Source organism: Brassica oleracea, chromosome C1 (assembly GCF_000695525.1).
Source record: "Brassica oleracea var. oleracea cultivar TO1000 chromosome C1, BOL, whole genome shotgun sequence".
NCBI classification, from domain to species: Eukaryota; Viridiplantae; Streptophyta; class Magnoliopsida; order Brassicales; family Brassicaceae; genus Brassica; species Brassica oleracea.
Genome location: NC_027748.1, coordinates 9791185 through 9805067, shown reverse-complemented (window position 1 = coordinate 9805067; position 13883 = coordinate 9791185). Strand labels below are relative to the sequence as shown.

Sequence of the window (13883 nt, the reverse complement as noted above, 5' to 3'; positions counted from 1 at the left end):
TTTTTTTTTTTTTTTTTTTTTTTTTTTTTTTTTTTTTTTTTTCATAACCCCGTCAATTAAGGCCCACAATATTAAAATGATACCAAACAATTCTGCACAAAAACATTAAAAAAAAAAAGAAATGTAATAATACTACACATATTGTATAAGACTAAAGTATTAGTATCTAACCGGTAACTATCACGATAACCTTGTGAACACAAAAAAAAATAATTGATAGGAACAAAATTATAGAAACGAAGGGGAATAGTTGATTGGAATAATTATTCATCAAATTAACGAGGAACAAATTTGTTCTATATTGTTTTACAGTAAAAAAATAAAAACAAAAAAAAAACAAAAAAAACTTCTTTATAAATGGTAAAAAAAAATTAGAAACATTAAAGAATGCATTATTATTCTTCGTTTTTTTGGTCATCAGTTAGACTCTTAGTCTCTTATACCAAAAAAAATATTACCTCTGTTTCACAAAGATAGATTTTTAGTATTTACGTACATATTAAAACACATTAAATCAGCATAATAAATATATATATTATTGTAATTATTAATTTTTAATAAATTTTCAATAAAATTTAGAAAATACAAAAAATATATATTTGTAAAATATTTTTTTCTAAAACATTTTTCTTAAAGGAACGTATGAAATATTAAATAAGGCAAATCATATAGTAAAAAGTAATGAGAATAAGTGTTCAAAAAACGTAATGAGAGTATGCATGTGGAACTCAAGTTTTGGTTTGAGATGATGTAGGTAAACAATTTCCTCATTTTCTTTTTACCAAAATTTTGATAATTTTTCAAAGCATTTTCTTTTACAAGACTATATACAATAGATTCAACACACAACACCTTTCACATTATCTTCCCTTTCTTCCACATTAGTTTCTCCATCTTCCACTTAATAATTTAACACTCATTCATTTTTTATACTTTACAATGGCTGTTTAATAAAATTCAACACTCTACCCAACCATTTTTATTTTCCATATTTTTGTTTTGTTTTACATCTTTTATTTTGTAATTACATATTAATAATTATTATTAGTTTAAGTTAAATTAAAATATTTAAAAGCTATATAAATGATTAATTAATTTATGTTTAACTTTAATAATTTCAATAAAAATATCAATTATTAAATATAAAAAATATAAAGACCTATTAATATAAAAAATAGAATTACAAAAACTTAAAATTCAATACAATACATTAATAAGCATACAACACAAATAATAAAACACACACAACATAATTAGTACAATAAACTCAACTCACAAACTTAGAAATATTTCTAACCACAGAACATTTTGAATTTTTACCATATGTGTTTGACTAGATCTGCTTGCAATTCGTGATGCACATTTGAATCACGCAACTCAGATCTAGCACATACGTGATTTGCAAATGCAGGTAACACTTCGGTCGAGAATGGTTGTGGTGCATTAGATCCACTTGCCTCAGGTTGATCATAATCAGTCCAGTGTTGAGCATATGTATCTCGTTCATCTTCAACAATCATATTATGCAATATGATACTCGACCTCTATGATAGCCAAATCGAAAATTTCCCACAAGCGAGCTGGAATGAATAGTTGTTGGGATTTAGATAGTTAAAAGGGTTGTTTGAAGGGTTTTGGATATTATTAGAAATGCTTATTTGTGAAATAGCTAAAAAAAGGAAATTAGTTTTGGAGAGAGAAGGTAGAGAGAGATAGGAAGATAAAAGAGGAGAGAAGGTGGGATTTTAGTTAGATAGTGAATTATTGTTTTTTTTTTATGTTATCTCACCCAATTTCCCTTATTAGAAGGATTTTGGTTGGGATCCATTTTTGCAAAGAGGATAGAAAAATATAGAAACGATAGTTATGAGAGGTTAAAGATGATTTTTTTTTCTGTGTCCAAATCTAATGAAACAAGACTTTATTTATAGAGTATGAAAATGATAAATTTTGATATAACTTTTTTTTAAAATAAATATTTTAATATACAATAATTGAATCAAATAATGTAGGAAAGAAAAAAAAATTAAAACACAGCCAATCAAAAAAAAGTCGCCAGAACCGCTTTCTCTTTGCCAAGGAATCGCGCTACGACTGTCTCTCTCCTTCTCAACGGATTTAATTTTTTCAGCTAGTTTTTTTTTTTCAGCTAGTTGTGTGTCAGCTTATTTTAAAGGCACGATTAAACGCACCACTTCACCTGGTCTAACTGTCGAATTAATATTTTCAACGGGTCATTACACTTGGTCTAAGATCTTTTCTGTAATAATAGTGAAGGATAATCCAATAATATATTTCAGAAGCAGACTTATAAGTTACAATATAACCATTTACTAACAAAGCTTGTTACAAATGCAAAGACCAACTAAATGAATATATTGGGTTTCCAGTTGTCAGATTTGGAAGAAAACAAAAATACAAACAACAAAATAAGAAAGAAGAAGAATTACACAATAGTATTTGATAAGCCCAAGCTTTAATTGATTAAAAGAATAGACTTGTAGCCAAACCAAGTAGACCAATTGATGCACTGATCTTCTTAGCTGCTCCTCCATTGGAGTTTCCTGCTTTGCAACCAAACCAAATTCAATTTAATTACCATAAAACAACCATAACTCTTGTTACAAAATTGCACTGAAAAGCTTAATTTCCAGAAAATTACAATCCCGCATTCCTTTCATGGCAGATTCTAGTAAAATTGTAAAGATTCCTTAACATTTTTGTCTATACATTTTTAATATTTGGAGACAAAACTGATTCTGAACATAATTAAGGTCATTTGTCTTTAGATTTTGGCAGGACGAGCTCGAGCGCTACAACTAATACAAATTATACACATAATAATGCAAAGATGTGAATATACCATATAATAAAATGCATACCTATATCATAAGATTGAAACTATAAAACTCCTACAAGGCTACAACCACACAAAATAAAAAAGCATATAAGGCTGGAAAATTTAAAGTAGGTACCTTTGCAGGCGAATTTGTCAGCAACGCCACAGTCGTTGTGGTATACCTCCAAGAGAGCTTGTGTGACGTTGTTGTTAGAAGGATGTGCAATGAAATTGTCGCAGAGACAAGTTACTTGCTTACTGTTCGCCGATTTGAGATCATTGCAGCATTCTGTAGATGGCGCCAAATTCCCCGATAAGTAGCATTTTGTCATGATGTCAGTAATCAATATTGTGCACACTGGATCCAGATTTGGCATCGTTTGTGCCTCCGTCCACCGGGGAGCCATCATAACTGCTAAAAATAGCATCGCTGTAGCAACCGCAGCTGCTGCTGGAATCTTGTTAGTGTAAGCCATGAAAGATCGTTGTCTAAAGCGGGTAAAAAGCAAATGTTTGTTTTGTTCGCTTTCCTTTTTTCGTATGTGACTTTCTCAAGAGTACATTATCATCATTTATATATACATGTGTGGGTAGAGTGTTCGAATGTACATTGTTGATGATACTAATACAAAGTCTAACAGAGTTTTACATCGTTGACCAAATCTCTACGACCTTCTTATTTCTAAACCAGTTAGTTCCTGGCATTTGATTCGTTCTTTCGCATTTGATTTGATTATTTTTTATGAGACTGGATATATTTTATTAGGAAACATTAGAGTCTTAGCACAAAATCAATTCAAATGTCCTGTATTTGCTGACCAAACAATAAATATACACATATAAACATTAGCCCAAAATCTTAATGTTTTTTCAAGAAAATAAAACTATATTTTGGGGGATGGGGCATTATTGTGTTAACGTGAGAGCCACTCTTGCACAGTCGATCCAAAGCCAGCAACAACTAACAAGTGCCATTCGATTTCATTGGAAAGTACCTTTTTCAAAATCCATTCTCTCTATCACTTAACTGAACAGCATATGTTTTTTTTCGTAACTGAACATGCATATATGTTCGTGAGTTCGTTAACGATCCACAATTCCACATTGATGATGTTGGTGTGCCTAAATCTTGGAGTGTTGTGAGACGTTTTCGAAAATTAAGAAAAATAGAGATACGTATAATATAAGAGTTAAATTATGAAGCTAAAAGAACGAAAGTACCAAAAATAGTCATACCTTTTTCTTTTCTTTTTTTTTTGCAACTCCAAAAATAATCATACCACAATGACTTTTTGGTCTCTTAAACAAAAAGAAGAAAACTCTAATAAGCATGATCAATTTTCAATATAAAAGCCCTAAATCAATATGTTTTAGCGTAATAGTCACATGCAAGCTTTACAACGAGTACTCTAATTGGATTAATCATCAATAAGGTCACTACTTGATTGTTTAAACCATTAACCAAGGGGCAACTTACAAAAACAAATTAATATAGCATTTTTCAAACTAATTAAATAACTATCACTTGTCTTTTTTTTTGATGCAAATATCCGTGAGTTGACGTCGCTTTTGATTATGATGCACGCTGTTTCTTAAGTGAAACTATTAGCAATTTGATTATTAGTTTTTTCGCGCTACAAGAAAAATGTCTTTTCTTAGCCTAAGAAAACAGCTATAATATGCTTTTGTTATCGTTATTGAAACCGCTATGTCTGCCCCAGCTATCTTAGGTTCTCCATATATGATAGCAGTTTTTAACCGCTATTATATAGGAAGCATATGATAGCAATTTTTTTAAATTGCTATGGTTAATAAAACTTTATGATAGCTTTTATTTTGAATGTTATCGTTTTTTATCATAGTAATATATCAATGCTAACCTATTATCGATAGTGTGCTATTAAAACCTGGTTATAGAATCATGTTTTTTGCAAATCAGATTTACATAAAATATAATATTCAATTTATATTTCATTAACAAACCAAAATGTATTCACATCAGTATCCCAAAAAAACCTAAAATTTCTAAGGCATTCATGTTCTATCTTCTAGTGCCGCCACCTATCTCTTCTTCTTGCTTGGCTCCATCTCTACCACCATTGCTAGATTCCTCTTCCATCTACCTCGCCGTATCCTGTTCTTCCTCTGTGTCTCTGTCTTCTCTCCTTGACTCCTTCTCCTTCCCTCTTCTTCTTATTCTTGCTCAGCTCCCACCACCACAGCTAGCTTCCTCTGCCATCTCCACACCACAGTTTCTTCAGATCCAGCGTTGAAGAGAAGACAGGCTCTGTCGTAAGACGTCTTTGACTTCATTGCTTTCTTTCTCTACATTAAGAATCAAAGTGAAAGTCTCAGAACAGAACAAGTGATTAACTAATTAAACCGGATAATACATCTTAAAAGAACAATCCAAACTTCACTTAACAGAACCGTAAGTGATATATACAAACAACCACAAATGCAAAACAAGGATATCAGTTCAGACACATGACAACTAAACAACAGCTTAACAACAACTAAATGTAATGTAACAAAAACAGATTTGTTAAAAAAACATGTTAACAACCAACTAAATGGATAAAAATAATGAAGAAAGATACATACAGTTGCGTTGGAGTTGTGTGTTACTGAACCACAACAAACTGGCCTCGTTAAGAACCTAGAGACAGTAAAACTGAAAGTTCTCAAAATATTGTCATAAATAAAAGAAGAATCGGCTGAAAAGGACCACTAAAAGAACACAATAGCAAACACAACATACACCTTTTGGGCAGAAGAAGAATATGTATATCAAGCAGAGGGAGAACTATGGAAATAAAAACGATGATAACTCAGATCGAGTTTCCAAGCCCTATAGCAATGAGAAAGATGAACAACAATCCTTTACAAAGAGAACAGAAACCGATATCTACATAACCACAAAACACAAGGCTCAGCACATATATAAATGACTTGCAATAAAGAGAAACATAAAAGAAAATGGCTCAAAATTGTACCGAGAAGAGCAAGTAACAACGTCCCTTCTTTTGGCTTGGTTTAAGTCCTCACATACTCAATCTGAGACCAACATTCCATATAATCAGGCATGGTGTAACCAGGACTGTAACAAAGTGAAGTTTCAACTATATAAAAGAATTACACACAAGAGGTGTCACCAGAAGGAATATCCCACTCTGTTAGAGAGTCTGTCTTGCAACCCGAGGATCTTGAAACCTGCAGATTCTTTCTCAGTAACCATACAAAGATACACAGACATGAGTAAAATCATAAATAAGCACATACACAGACATGAGCAAAATCATACACAGACATGAGTAAAATCATAAGAACCTGATTTGTACATCAGAAAATAAATTAATTAACACATACACATACATGAGTAAAATCATAAGAACCTGAAAACAGAGTAGTCTACAGCTTGTTGAGTGTTTAAAGGAGGCTCAGCTAGCAGCATTGGATGCTCCTTAGGATCAATAATCAGACAACTCCTTCAGATATTAAAAAAAACATATTAGAGATGACATGAAACAACAATAAAGAGAAAAACTAAGGACGTGTACCGTTACCTGAAAGCATGTTCCCATATGTTGTCCACCAAATCCCAATCAGAAAGAATATCGTCTTTGATCCCTGCAGTAATTCAAGGCTTGAGATCCCACGTAGAGCTTGCGTTCACCCTTCCCCTTTTCAGACTTCGGATCCTCGGAATTGGAATTTGTCTTTGAAGAATCAACATCCACATCCATCGCTACTGCCCCAACAACCTTACGAACACATAAGAAGAAGGAGTTAATTTGTTCAAAAACCATAAAAGATCGACAAATTAGGTAATACACACAACATTGTTTTCTAGGGGGCTGGCGTATTCTTGTGAAAGTACATTACCATAGTAACCCTATACTATATTCCCGCAGAAATTAGTGAGGTCATAAGAGCATCATTAATGGTGGTTCTTAGGACGGGACTCTTAGCAGAATATAAGAACCCGACTCTTAATTTTTAACTGAAAATGCTAAGAGTCGGCTCTTAAATAAGAGATTTAAGAGCCGACTCTTAACTTTTTCAGTTAAAAGTTAAGAGTCGGGTTCTTATATTCTGTTAAGAACCATGTACTAAGAACCTTGCGTTAATGATGGTCTAAGGTTCTTAGGATTTTGTCTAGCTCATTTAGTTAATATATACTAAATACTTTTTATTTTTCTGGTAAAATATTTACTACTTCTCCCCTCCCTCCCCCCTTTTCTCTCTAACCTCTCTCTAGAAGCTCAGCCCCTTTTTCCGGTCAGATCTCGCCCCCTCTGGTCACCGGTGTTCTAGCACTGGTACTGGTTCCGTGAGGGTCCCTTCATTTTCTTTCTTTCTTGTACATGGCCGGAGCTTCATCTTGAGTTTTAGGGTCTTTCGCTGGCCTAATGTAGTGGTGCTTGTTTGCTATCTGCGTTTCCAGTTTGTCCAGGTGGTGGTTTTGCGGCGGTGGTCATGCATGTCCGGATCTTTAGAGGACGAGATGCGGTTCTAAGATTCGTCTTGACTGCGCAGTCTCAGTCCCTACCTTGCGACCTCTTGGAGTTCTGAGTGTTCGACCGATGGTGAAGGGGAAAGCGGTGAATCGTTATGGTGGGGAGGGCGTGTTGGTGCTTGAACTGCTGGGATCGATGTGTAAGCTCCTGTTCGAGGACAACGGTGGGTCTTGAAATGGATCTCCGGCAGCGGCTAGATTGTATACTAAACATGTTAGCCGGATACCAAAGAGTCTATTAGATATAAGTACAATATTAGCCAGATATAAGTTAAACAAATATGAGAAAATGTATAATGAATATATTAGCCAGATATAGTTACAATATAATTATTTTCAGGTTAACAAACAGACCGGCGGATATAGTTACAATAATACCTAGCTAACTCCGATGATAGAATTTATGTTCAATTATAATAAGTTTTTGCTATGGGATACTTTTCTATTTGACTATGTAAACTGAAATATAGCCGGCCAAGTACTAAGTTGGCTATGTCTAAGTTGGCTATGTCTTAGGCAATATTTTAGTTGGCCAGCTACAATATGCTAGCTGGATATAATATCCATCATTAATAACAGTTCTATAAGGGACATGCTATTAATCAAATTTAATTGATAACACGTTGATTAGATTATCAACCTGATATCACTCAAATTATCCTAACGAGTGAATTACTATCTCAAATAAGAGGTTCAATCGTAGTACTTAGGGATCGAATCCACATAGAGCTAGGGCACACAATAGACTATAGAAATCAAGGTTAAGCTAGGCAAACAGTTTATAAAGCAGTAAATATTAAAGCAATAAATAAATGAAAGCTATGTGAACAAGGTAGTTGTTCAATAAACAGTAGTGAAGTTTTTGATGGAATGATGGTTACTAGATTTAGGGTTTCATTCAGGTTATTAGAACTCTAATCTATAGATGCTAAGGATAGATTCTAGACCTCGATATCTAATATAAAAGACAACCAGATCTCGTTGTGAGTCTAATCTATTGACTAAGCTCTGTGTTTCAGCTCTCGCATGTCAACAAGGATCGAGTATCGATCGATGCTATGATATGAGCGTCGATCGATACTGCCTTAGGCAAACGTTATCGATCTGATCGATTATGTTCAACTAGATTCCTAGACCAATTCTCGCGCCTAGGTAGCTAGTCCAGCAGGACTCAGGTTCTGTTAATTGATTGCACTCTCGTGCATCTCACTTGTCCTATGATTCTAGGAACAAACAATCAGTCACACTCTCGTGCTTTTCTAACTATTCCGGATCCTAGTATTACAAGCTATCCTGGTGTAGAGATCTATAATATCCTAACAATCATATAAATCAGAAGTTAATTCAGAACCCTAGAAATTCCTAAACCTAGCAGGTGAATCTACTCATGCATGATAATTGTTACAGAAATCATAGATGAATAGATATAAAATAGATAAAAGAAATAATGAATCCAAAGGATTTCGAGGAGGACTCTCATAGGAGTTCCTCCTTTCTCTCCTAACTAAGAACAATGAAATAAAGATATAAAAGAAAGCGTAGCCGTCAACAATGACTTAGAAATAACATAAATAGGGTTTATGGTCGTCCAAGGGTATTCTGGTAACTTGGGGTTACTTCTGGGCTTCATTCGGTCTTTAAACATGGTCGGCCCACATTCTGTCAGCCCTGTCGATCGATATGCACATTGCTGCATCGATCGACCCGCGTTTATATTCTCGACAACTTCCTCTCGCGAGGCAGACTGACCACTCTTCAGTAAAACGGGCATAACTTCTGATACAAGATGCTTATTGACCTCAGATCGGTGGCATTGGAAAACTAATTCAACTCTCTATCTTGTGTCAAAATATGAGCCCAATCGGACGGTAGGAAGGTCTCCATCCATAGCTAGACATCTGACGCGTCTATGCAGTCCTGCACTCAAAAAGCTCCAAAAGACTCCAAAATCACCATAGTTCTCTAGAACGTACCTGAACCTGTAAATACTCTAAAAAGACTCCAAAAAATAATAATTATATCTTAAAACACTTATATACCATGGCTGAAAGTGGGTGAAATCCATGGTATATCACAACCGTAAACAAAGATGACTATCTTCACAAATTTTTGAGTGTAAGACATGCAGTAGCTGTCATTGGTGATCATATACATGGATAACACAATTTTTAGCGGGTTCTCCATAATAATGACAAGTTACAAGTATACTTATGGTTGTGTCCACAATAGTTGTTTGGCATGATATAAAGTTGATTAACAACAAAATACATATTGTTAAGCACCTACAAATTAATTTAACTTTGTGTTTTAAACAAATACAGCTGTTGACATAAGAAATATAATGATGATTATCATAAAAGACATTCGCAAGTTTTAGCCCACATTATGTGTTTGCTTGACTCGAAGAAAGAGCTGTTCACATTGGTTTACAAGTTTTACCTGACTACATTTCACATTGCCATGATATAAAATTGATTAACAAGTTTTAGCTGGCTCCATTTCGTGACTTGGTTTCTGCAGATCGGAGGCAAGAGCTGTTCTGAGGAATCTCCTGCAAAAAATGATCACATTGAATAACCTGCTTCAAGTAATAGTTATCATCAGACCAGGTGACATGAGGCATTTGGAACATTTGGTAACCATACTTGGTGCTAAACCGTTTAGGAAGCCTCCTAAAGTTCCAAACTTCATATCTTAATGATCAATGAAATGGCTCACATCAAAAATATCCTCAGAACCACTGCGCAAACGAAAAAGGATGCTTTAGTTTGCTAAAGAGCTAAAAATTGTCCAGGACACCAAACATGAGAGATCAGTACCTAGGATTAGCCCAAAAATATGTTTTGTCAAGCTCAGGAGCACCGAGAGTGAGGTTTAATAGCCTATCAACAGCCACCATGTCACAAATGTAAAAAATAAATGCGTCAAAAGATTAAGAAAAACATCAAAATCTGAAAAAGAGGTCATAAGAGCAAGGGACAAACCGCGGATCGCATTTGATTCGGTCCAACATTACACGATACAAGTAGAATACCGTTGCTGGTATAATTTCCTGCAAAAGAAAAAAAAAATCAATTTTTAATCCAATATTTCAAGCACCAGGAAAGATGAAAACAAATATAACTCTAATTAACTGACTCGTAGGAGGAAGAGGAGGCGGCAATGGAACTGGTTCCATGGGAGATGAGAATTTGGAAGTGTGATTGGTTAAACCAGTTAAGATCCGGGGATGCCAAAGCTCACCGGCGGCAAACCAGACTTGTAAGCGAAGCTTCGGAGGCGAAAGCTTATCACTCCGCGCATGAGTAGTCTCTGATCTAACTTCCATCTACCTCCCCGGAAGATCGTCTTCGCCGCAGCTCCATGAGATAGAATTCTCAGAAACCTAAAACTTTCTCGATCTTAAGAAGGTTCCGAAGGAAATGCAGAGATGGAATTGAATTAGAAGACAAAGGCGAAATGAAATGCTCACAAAACAGAGCTTCTTCTCTCTTTCTTGTCGAGATTCATATTGTCAATGTTCTTATGAATCTCGACTGATTTTTTTTCTTTATTTTCCGTATAAATTCGAAATTTTATAATAATAAAAAAGTTATGAAACAAAGTGGTAAGTTGGTAACAGTGAGAAAAATGAATCTATTTATTGCTTTCCCCGATGCAAAGAAGAAAATACAGAAATAGATATAAGAAATATTTGGGCTACATGCCGACATTAGACCACCTCCATTGGGAGGTACTTAAGTGAAGTTTTAAAGAAAAGCGAAAAAAAAAAAAAAAATGGAGAAAAGTCGAAGTACCGATGCTTAATGTGGGGGTTTTGGTGTTGGTAAGGAGCCTTACGTGGCAGCCGATGAGTGGACCTCTCATTGAAATCTCTCTCTCTTTCGTCGGGATGTAGACCAACAAATTCAAATCATTTCTCTTCCTCCTCCAACATCGAGCACGACGTCTCTCTGGCGATTCTGATCTCCATCTTCATCTTCATCATCCAATCTCGATTACCCCACTTCTCTGGCGATTTCAATCATCATCTTCCTCATCCAATCTCGATCACTCCATCGAAGATCCTCAAAAGGAATCTGTTTTGTTTCACCGAAGATCTAAAAGAAGAAGTGCATAGAAAGAAAGAGAAGAAGTCGGAGATGGATTCAAAGATGATTTCTCCTTGGACCGTGTAAGTTCTTAGGGCTCTCACCTTTTATCTGATCAATTTTGTTTAGGGTCTGAGATTGTTGTGTATCGAATGGATCTATCAAAGGAATGGTCTTTTATCAGTGTTTAGATTTGTATTCTTGTTGCATGCATTATCGAGCTCTTGGGTCTTGCTTAGTAGCTGAGGTTGTGAATGGTTTTGTTCTTTATCTGTGTATAGAATGGATTTGTCAAAGATTTGTTCTTTATCTGTGTTTATTAATTTGATTAGCCATCTTTTGTGAAAGTTCAACTAGTATTAGACCATGTTCTGAATTCATGTGTGTTTTTTGGAAGGAAGCTCTCGTCTAAGGGAATGTGGAGTGAAGTTTCGAGGCAATAACCAAACGGGAAGACTACAACGCAGAGGTAATTTTTTCTTCTAGACTTTGTTTGAGTTTAGTTTGCCTGCGTGTTTGTAAGCGCTTGCTTGTTTGTTTGAGTTTAGTTTTGTTTCATTGATGGTTGATGAAGTAGCTTCTCAGTTTGAAGTAGCTTTCTTCTAGACTAAAGTTGCTTTCATTGATGGTTGATGTGATTAACATTAGGTGGTTGTGGTTATTGATTATAGGAATTGATTAGCATTTGTTAGTTTCGTACATGTGATTAACATTTGGTGGTTGTGGAATTAAAGAGACTTGACTATCTTTTAGAGTTTAGGTAAAGACATTGATTGCAACTTTCTCTGAAAGTTGCCTTTAAAATCTGTCTAACTTGTTTGAACAAGTCAATTCCTTCTCCTTCTGCTCTTTGCTTCCCCTTCTCTGTTTCCTGCGAAACCATTAAATGGATTCCTATTCTCAGTCTTCTAGCTTGATGGACCTCTTAACCAATCAACAACCAAACACTCAACCTAGTTTAGATCAGTCTGCGTCCAATGTCACTGTCTTCGGTCCTTGGTCTGAAGATGCAGAGTTTGAAGCACACACTGTTGAGGACCGTAAAGAGAGAAGGAAGTGGACACCAACCGAAGATCGTGTGCTCATCTCCGCTTGGTTGAACACCTCCAAAGATCCTCTTGTTGGGAATGAGAAAAAAGCTATTGCCTTTTGGAAACGCATAGCAGCTTATTATGGAGCAAGTCCGAAGCTTGATGGGTTGCAAAAGAGAGAACCAACTCACTGCAAATCAAGGTGGGGGAAGATCAATGAGGCCGTCTGCAAGTTTATAGGCTGCTATGATACTGCTACGAAACAGAAGTCAAGCGGTCAGAATGAAGACGATGTTATGAAGATGGCACACGAGATTTACTTCAACGATTACAAGGTGAAGTTCATGCTTGAGCATGCATGGCTGGAGCTTAGACATGATCAGAAATGGTGTGGCGCATCTACAACTAAAGATAAGGTTTCATCAAAAAGAAGGAAGTTAGATGAACAGTCTGCACAGTCATCAACTTCTGTGCCAGGAGAGGATGATCAACGGCCCATTGGTGTTAAAGCAGCAAAGGCGAAAGAGAAAAAGTCAGTGAGCAAGTCAACTACACTGGAAGAGGAAGGAAAAGAGATTCAGAGCATGTGGGAGATTAGGAAGAAGGACTTTGCTTTGAAGGATGCTCTTAACAAGCAAAAATTGCTTTGTAGCCTAATTGCCAAGGCTGAGCCATTAACTGAACTCGAAATTGCCTTTAAAAATAAGCTTATTAAGGATATGTTGACAAGTTAGATGTGTAATTGTCTTTATGCTTTTGTTCAATCTATTCCACTTCCGCAAGGTCCGAAAGCATCCTTATTCGCTACACACCAAGAAGCTGTACGTAAAGATGTCGAGCGTGCTTTTGGAGTTTTGCAAGCTCGGTTTGCCATAGTCAAAAATCCTGCTCTTTTGTGGGATAAAATAAAAATTGGAAAGATAATGAGAGCATGTATAATTCTACATAATATGATCGTAGAAGACGAACGAGATGGGTACACTTAGTATGATGTATCAGTTTTCGCACAACCGGAATCACACCGAAGTTCACAAGTGGATTTCACGTTTTCTACAGATATGCCTTCTAATCTCGGCAATATGATGAACATTCGGAATCGAGTTCGTGATAGAACAATACATCAACAATTGAAAGATGATTTGGTTGAGAATATATGACAAAGTTTTGGAATAAATTATGATTTCAACTAATCCGTTTTTTCTTGTTTACGATTAGTAATTGTATTTTCAATATGTTGTAATGTATTCTTGTAAATAAAATTTAAGTTTTTTCATTGTATGAAATTTAATCATTTTACTTTTAAAAAAAATTAATAATTAAGGACCCCTATGAGGTCCTACCATTGGACAAAGAAAAATTAATTTAGCTAAACAAAGGTCCTTAACCCTTACAATCATTGTTTT

General features: G+C 35.2%; 2 protein-coding genes and 2 long non-coding RNA genes across 10 annotated transcripts; 1 reads left to right on the top strand and 3 right to left on the bottom strand.

Moving 5' to 3' along the window:
- Window positions 1-2388: 2388 nt before the first annotated feature.
- LOC106301531 lies at window positions 2389-3371 on the bottom strand. Of its 2 annotated transcripts, none has more exons than XM_013737955.1 (2): window positions 2976-3371; window positions 2389-2567 (listed from the first exon to the last, which is right to left on the bottom strand). In XM_013737955.1, the coding sequence occupies exons 1-2, from the start codon at window positions 3313-3315 to the stop codon at window positions 2485-2487; spliced, it is 423 nt and encodes a 140-aa protein (XP_013593409.1). In that variant the 5' UTR covers window positions 3316-3371; the 3' UTR covers window positions 2389-2484. The 2 variants fall into 2 exon arrangements, with proteins under 2 accessions (XP_013593409.1, XP_013593416.1); XM_013737962.1 differs by having other exon boundaries at window positions 2389-2564.
- A 1658-nt stretch (window positions 3372-5029) lies between these two features.
- On the bottom strand, window positions 5030-6686 carry LOC106327947. 5 transcript variants are annotated; one of them, XR_001267532.1, is made up of 6 exons: window positions 6406-6686; window positions 6235-6327; window positions 5983-6061; window positions 5836-5896; window positions 5444-5747; window positions 5030-5164 (listed from the first exon to the last, which is right to left on the bottom strand). It is a non-coding gene; the product is annotated as an uncharacterized LOC106327947 (long non-coding RNA). The 5 variants fall into 5 exon arrangements; XR_001267535.1 differs by having other exon boundaries at window positions 5444-5498; XR_001267534.1 differs by having other exon boundaries at window positions 5983-6052.
- Window positions 6687-9691: 3005 nt separating this feature from the next.
- On the bottom strand, window positions 9692-10900 carry LOC106327961. Of its 2 annotated transcripts, XR_001267537.1 has the most exons (5): window positions 10497-10900; window positions 10343-10410; window positions 10178-10240; window positions 10004-10098; window positions 9692-9909 (listed from the first exon to the last, which is right to left on the bottom strand). It is a non-coding gene; the product is annotated as an uncharacterized LOC106327961 (long non-coding RNA). The 2 variants fall into 2 exon arrangements; XR_001267536.1 differs by lacking the exon at window positions 9692-9909 and having other exon boundaries at window positions 9919-10098.
- A 1435-nt stretch (window positions 10901-12335) lies between these two features.
- Window positions 12336-13214, top strand: LOC106330951 (glutathione S-transferase T3-like). The gene has a single exon (XM_013769339.1). The coding sequence runs from the start codon at window positions 12336-12338 to the stop codon at window positions 13212-13214; it is 879 nt and encodes a 292-aa protein (XP_013624793.1).
- The last annotated feature ends 669 nt before the right edge of the window (window positions 13215-13883 follow it).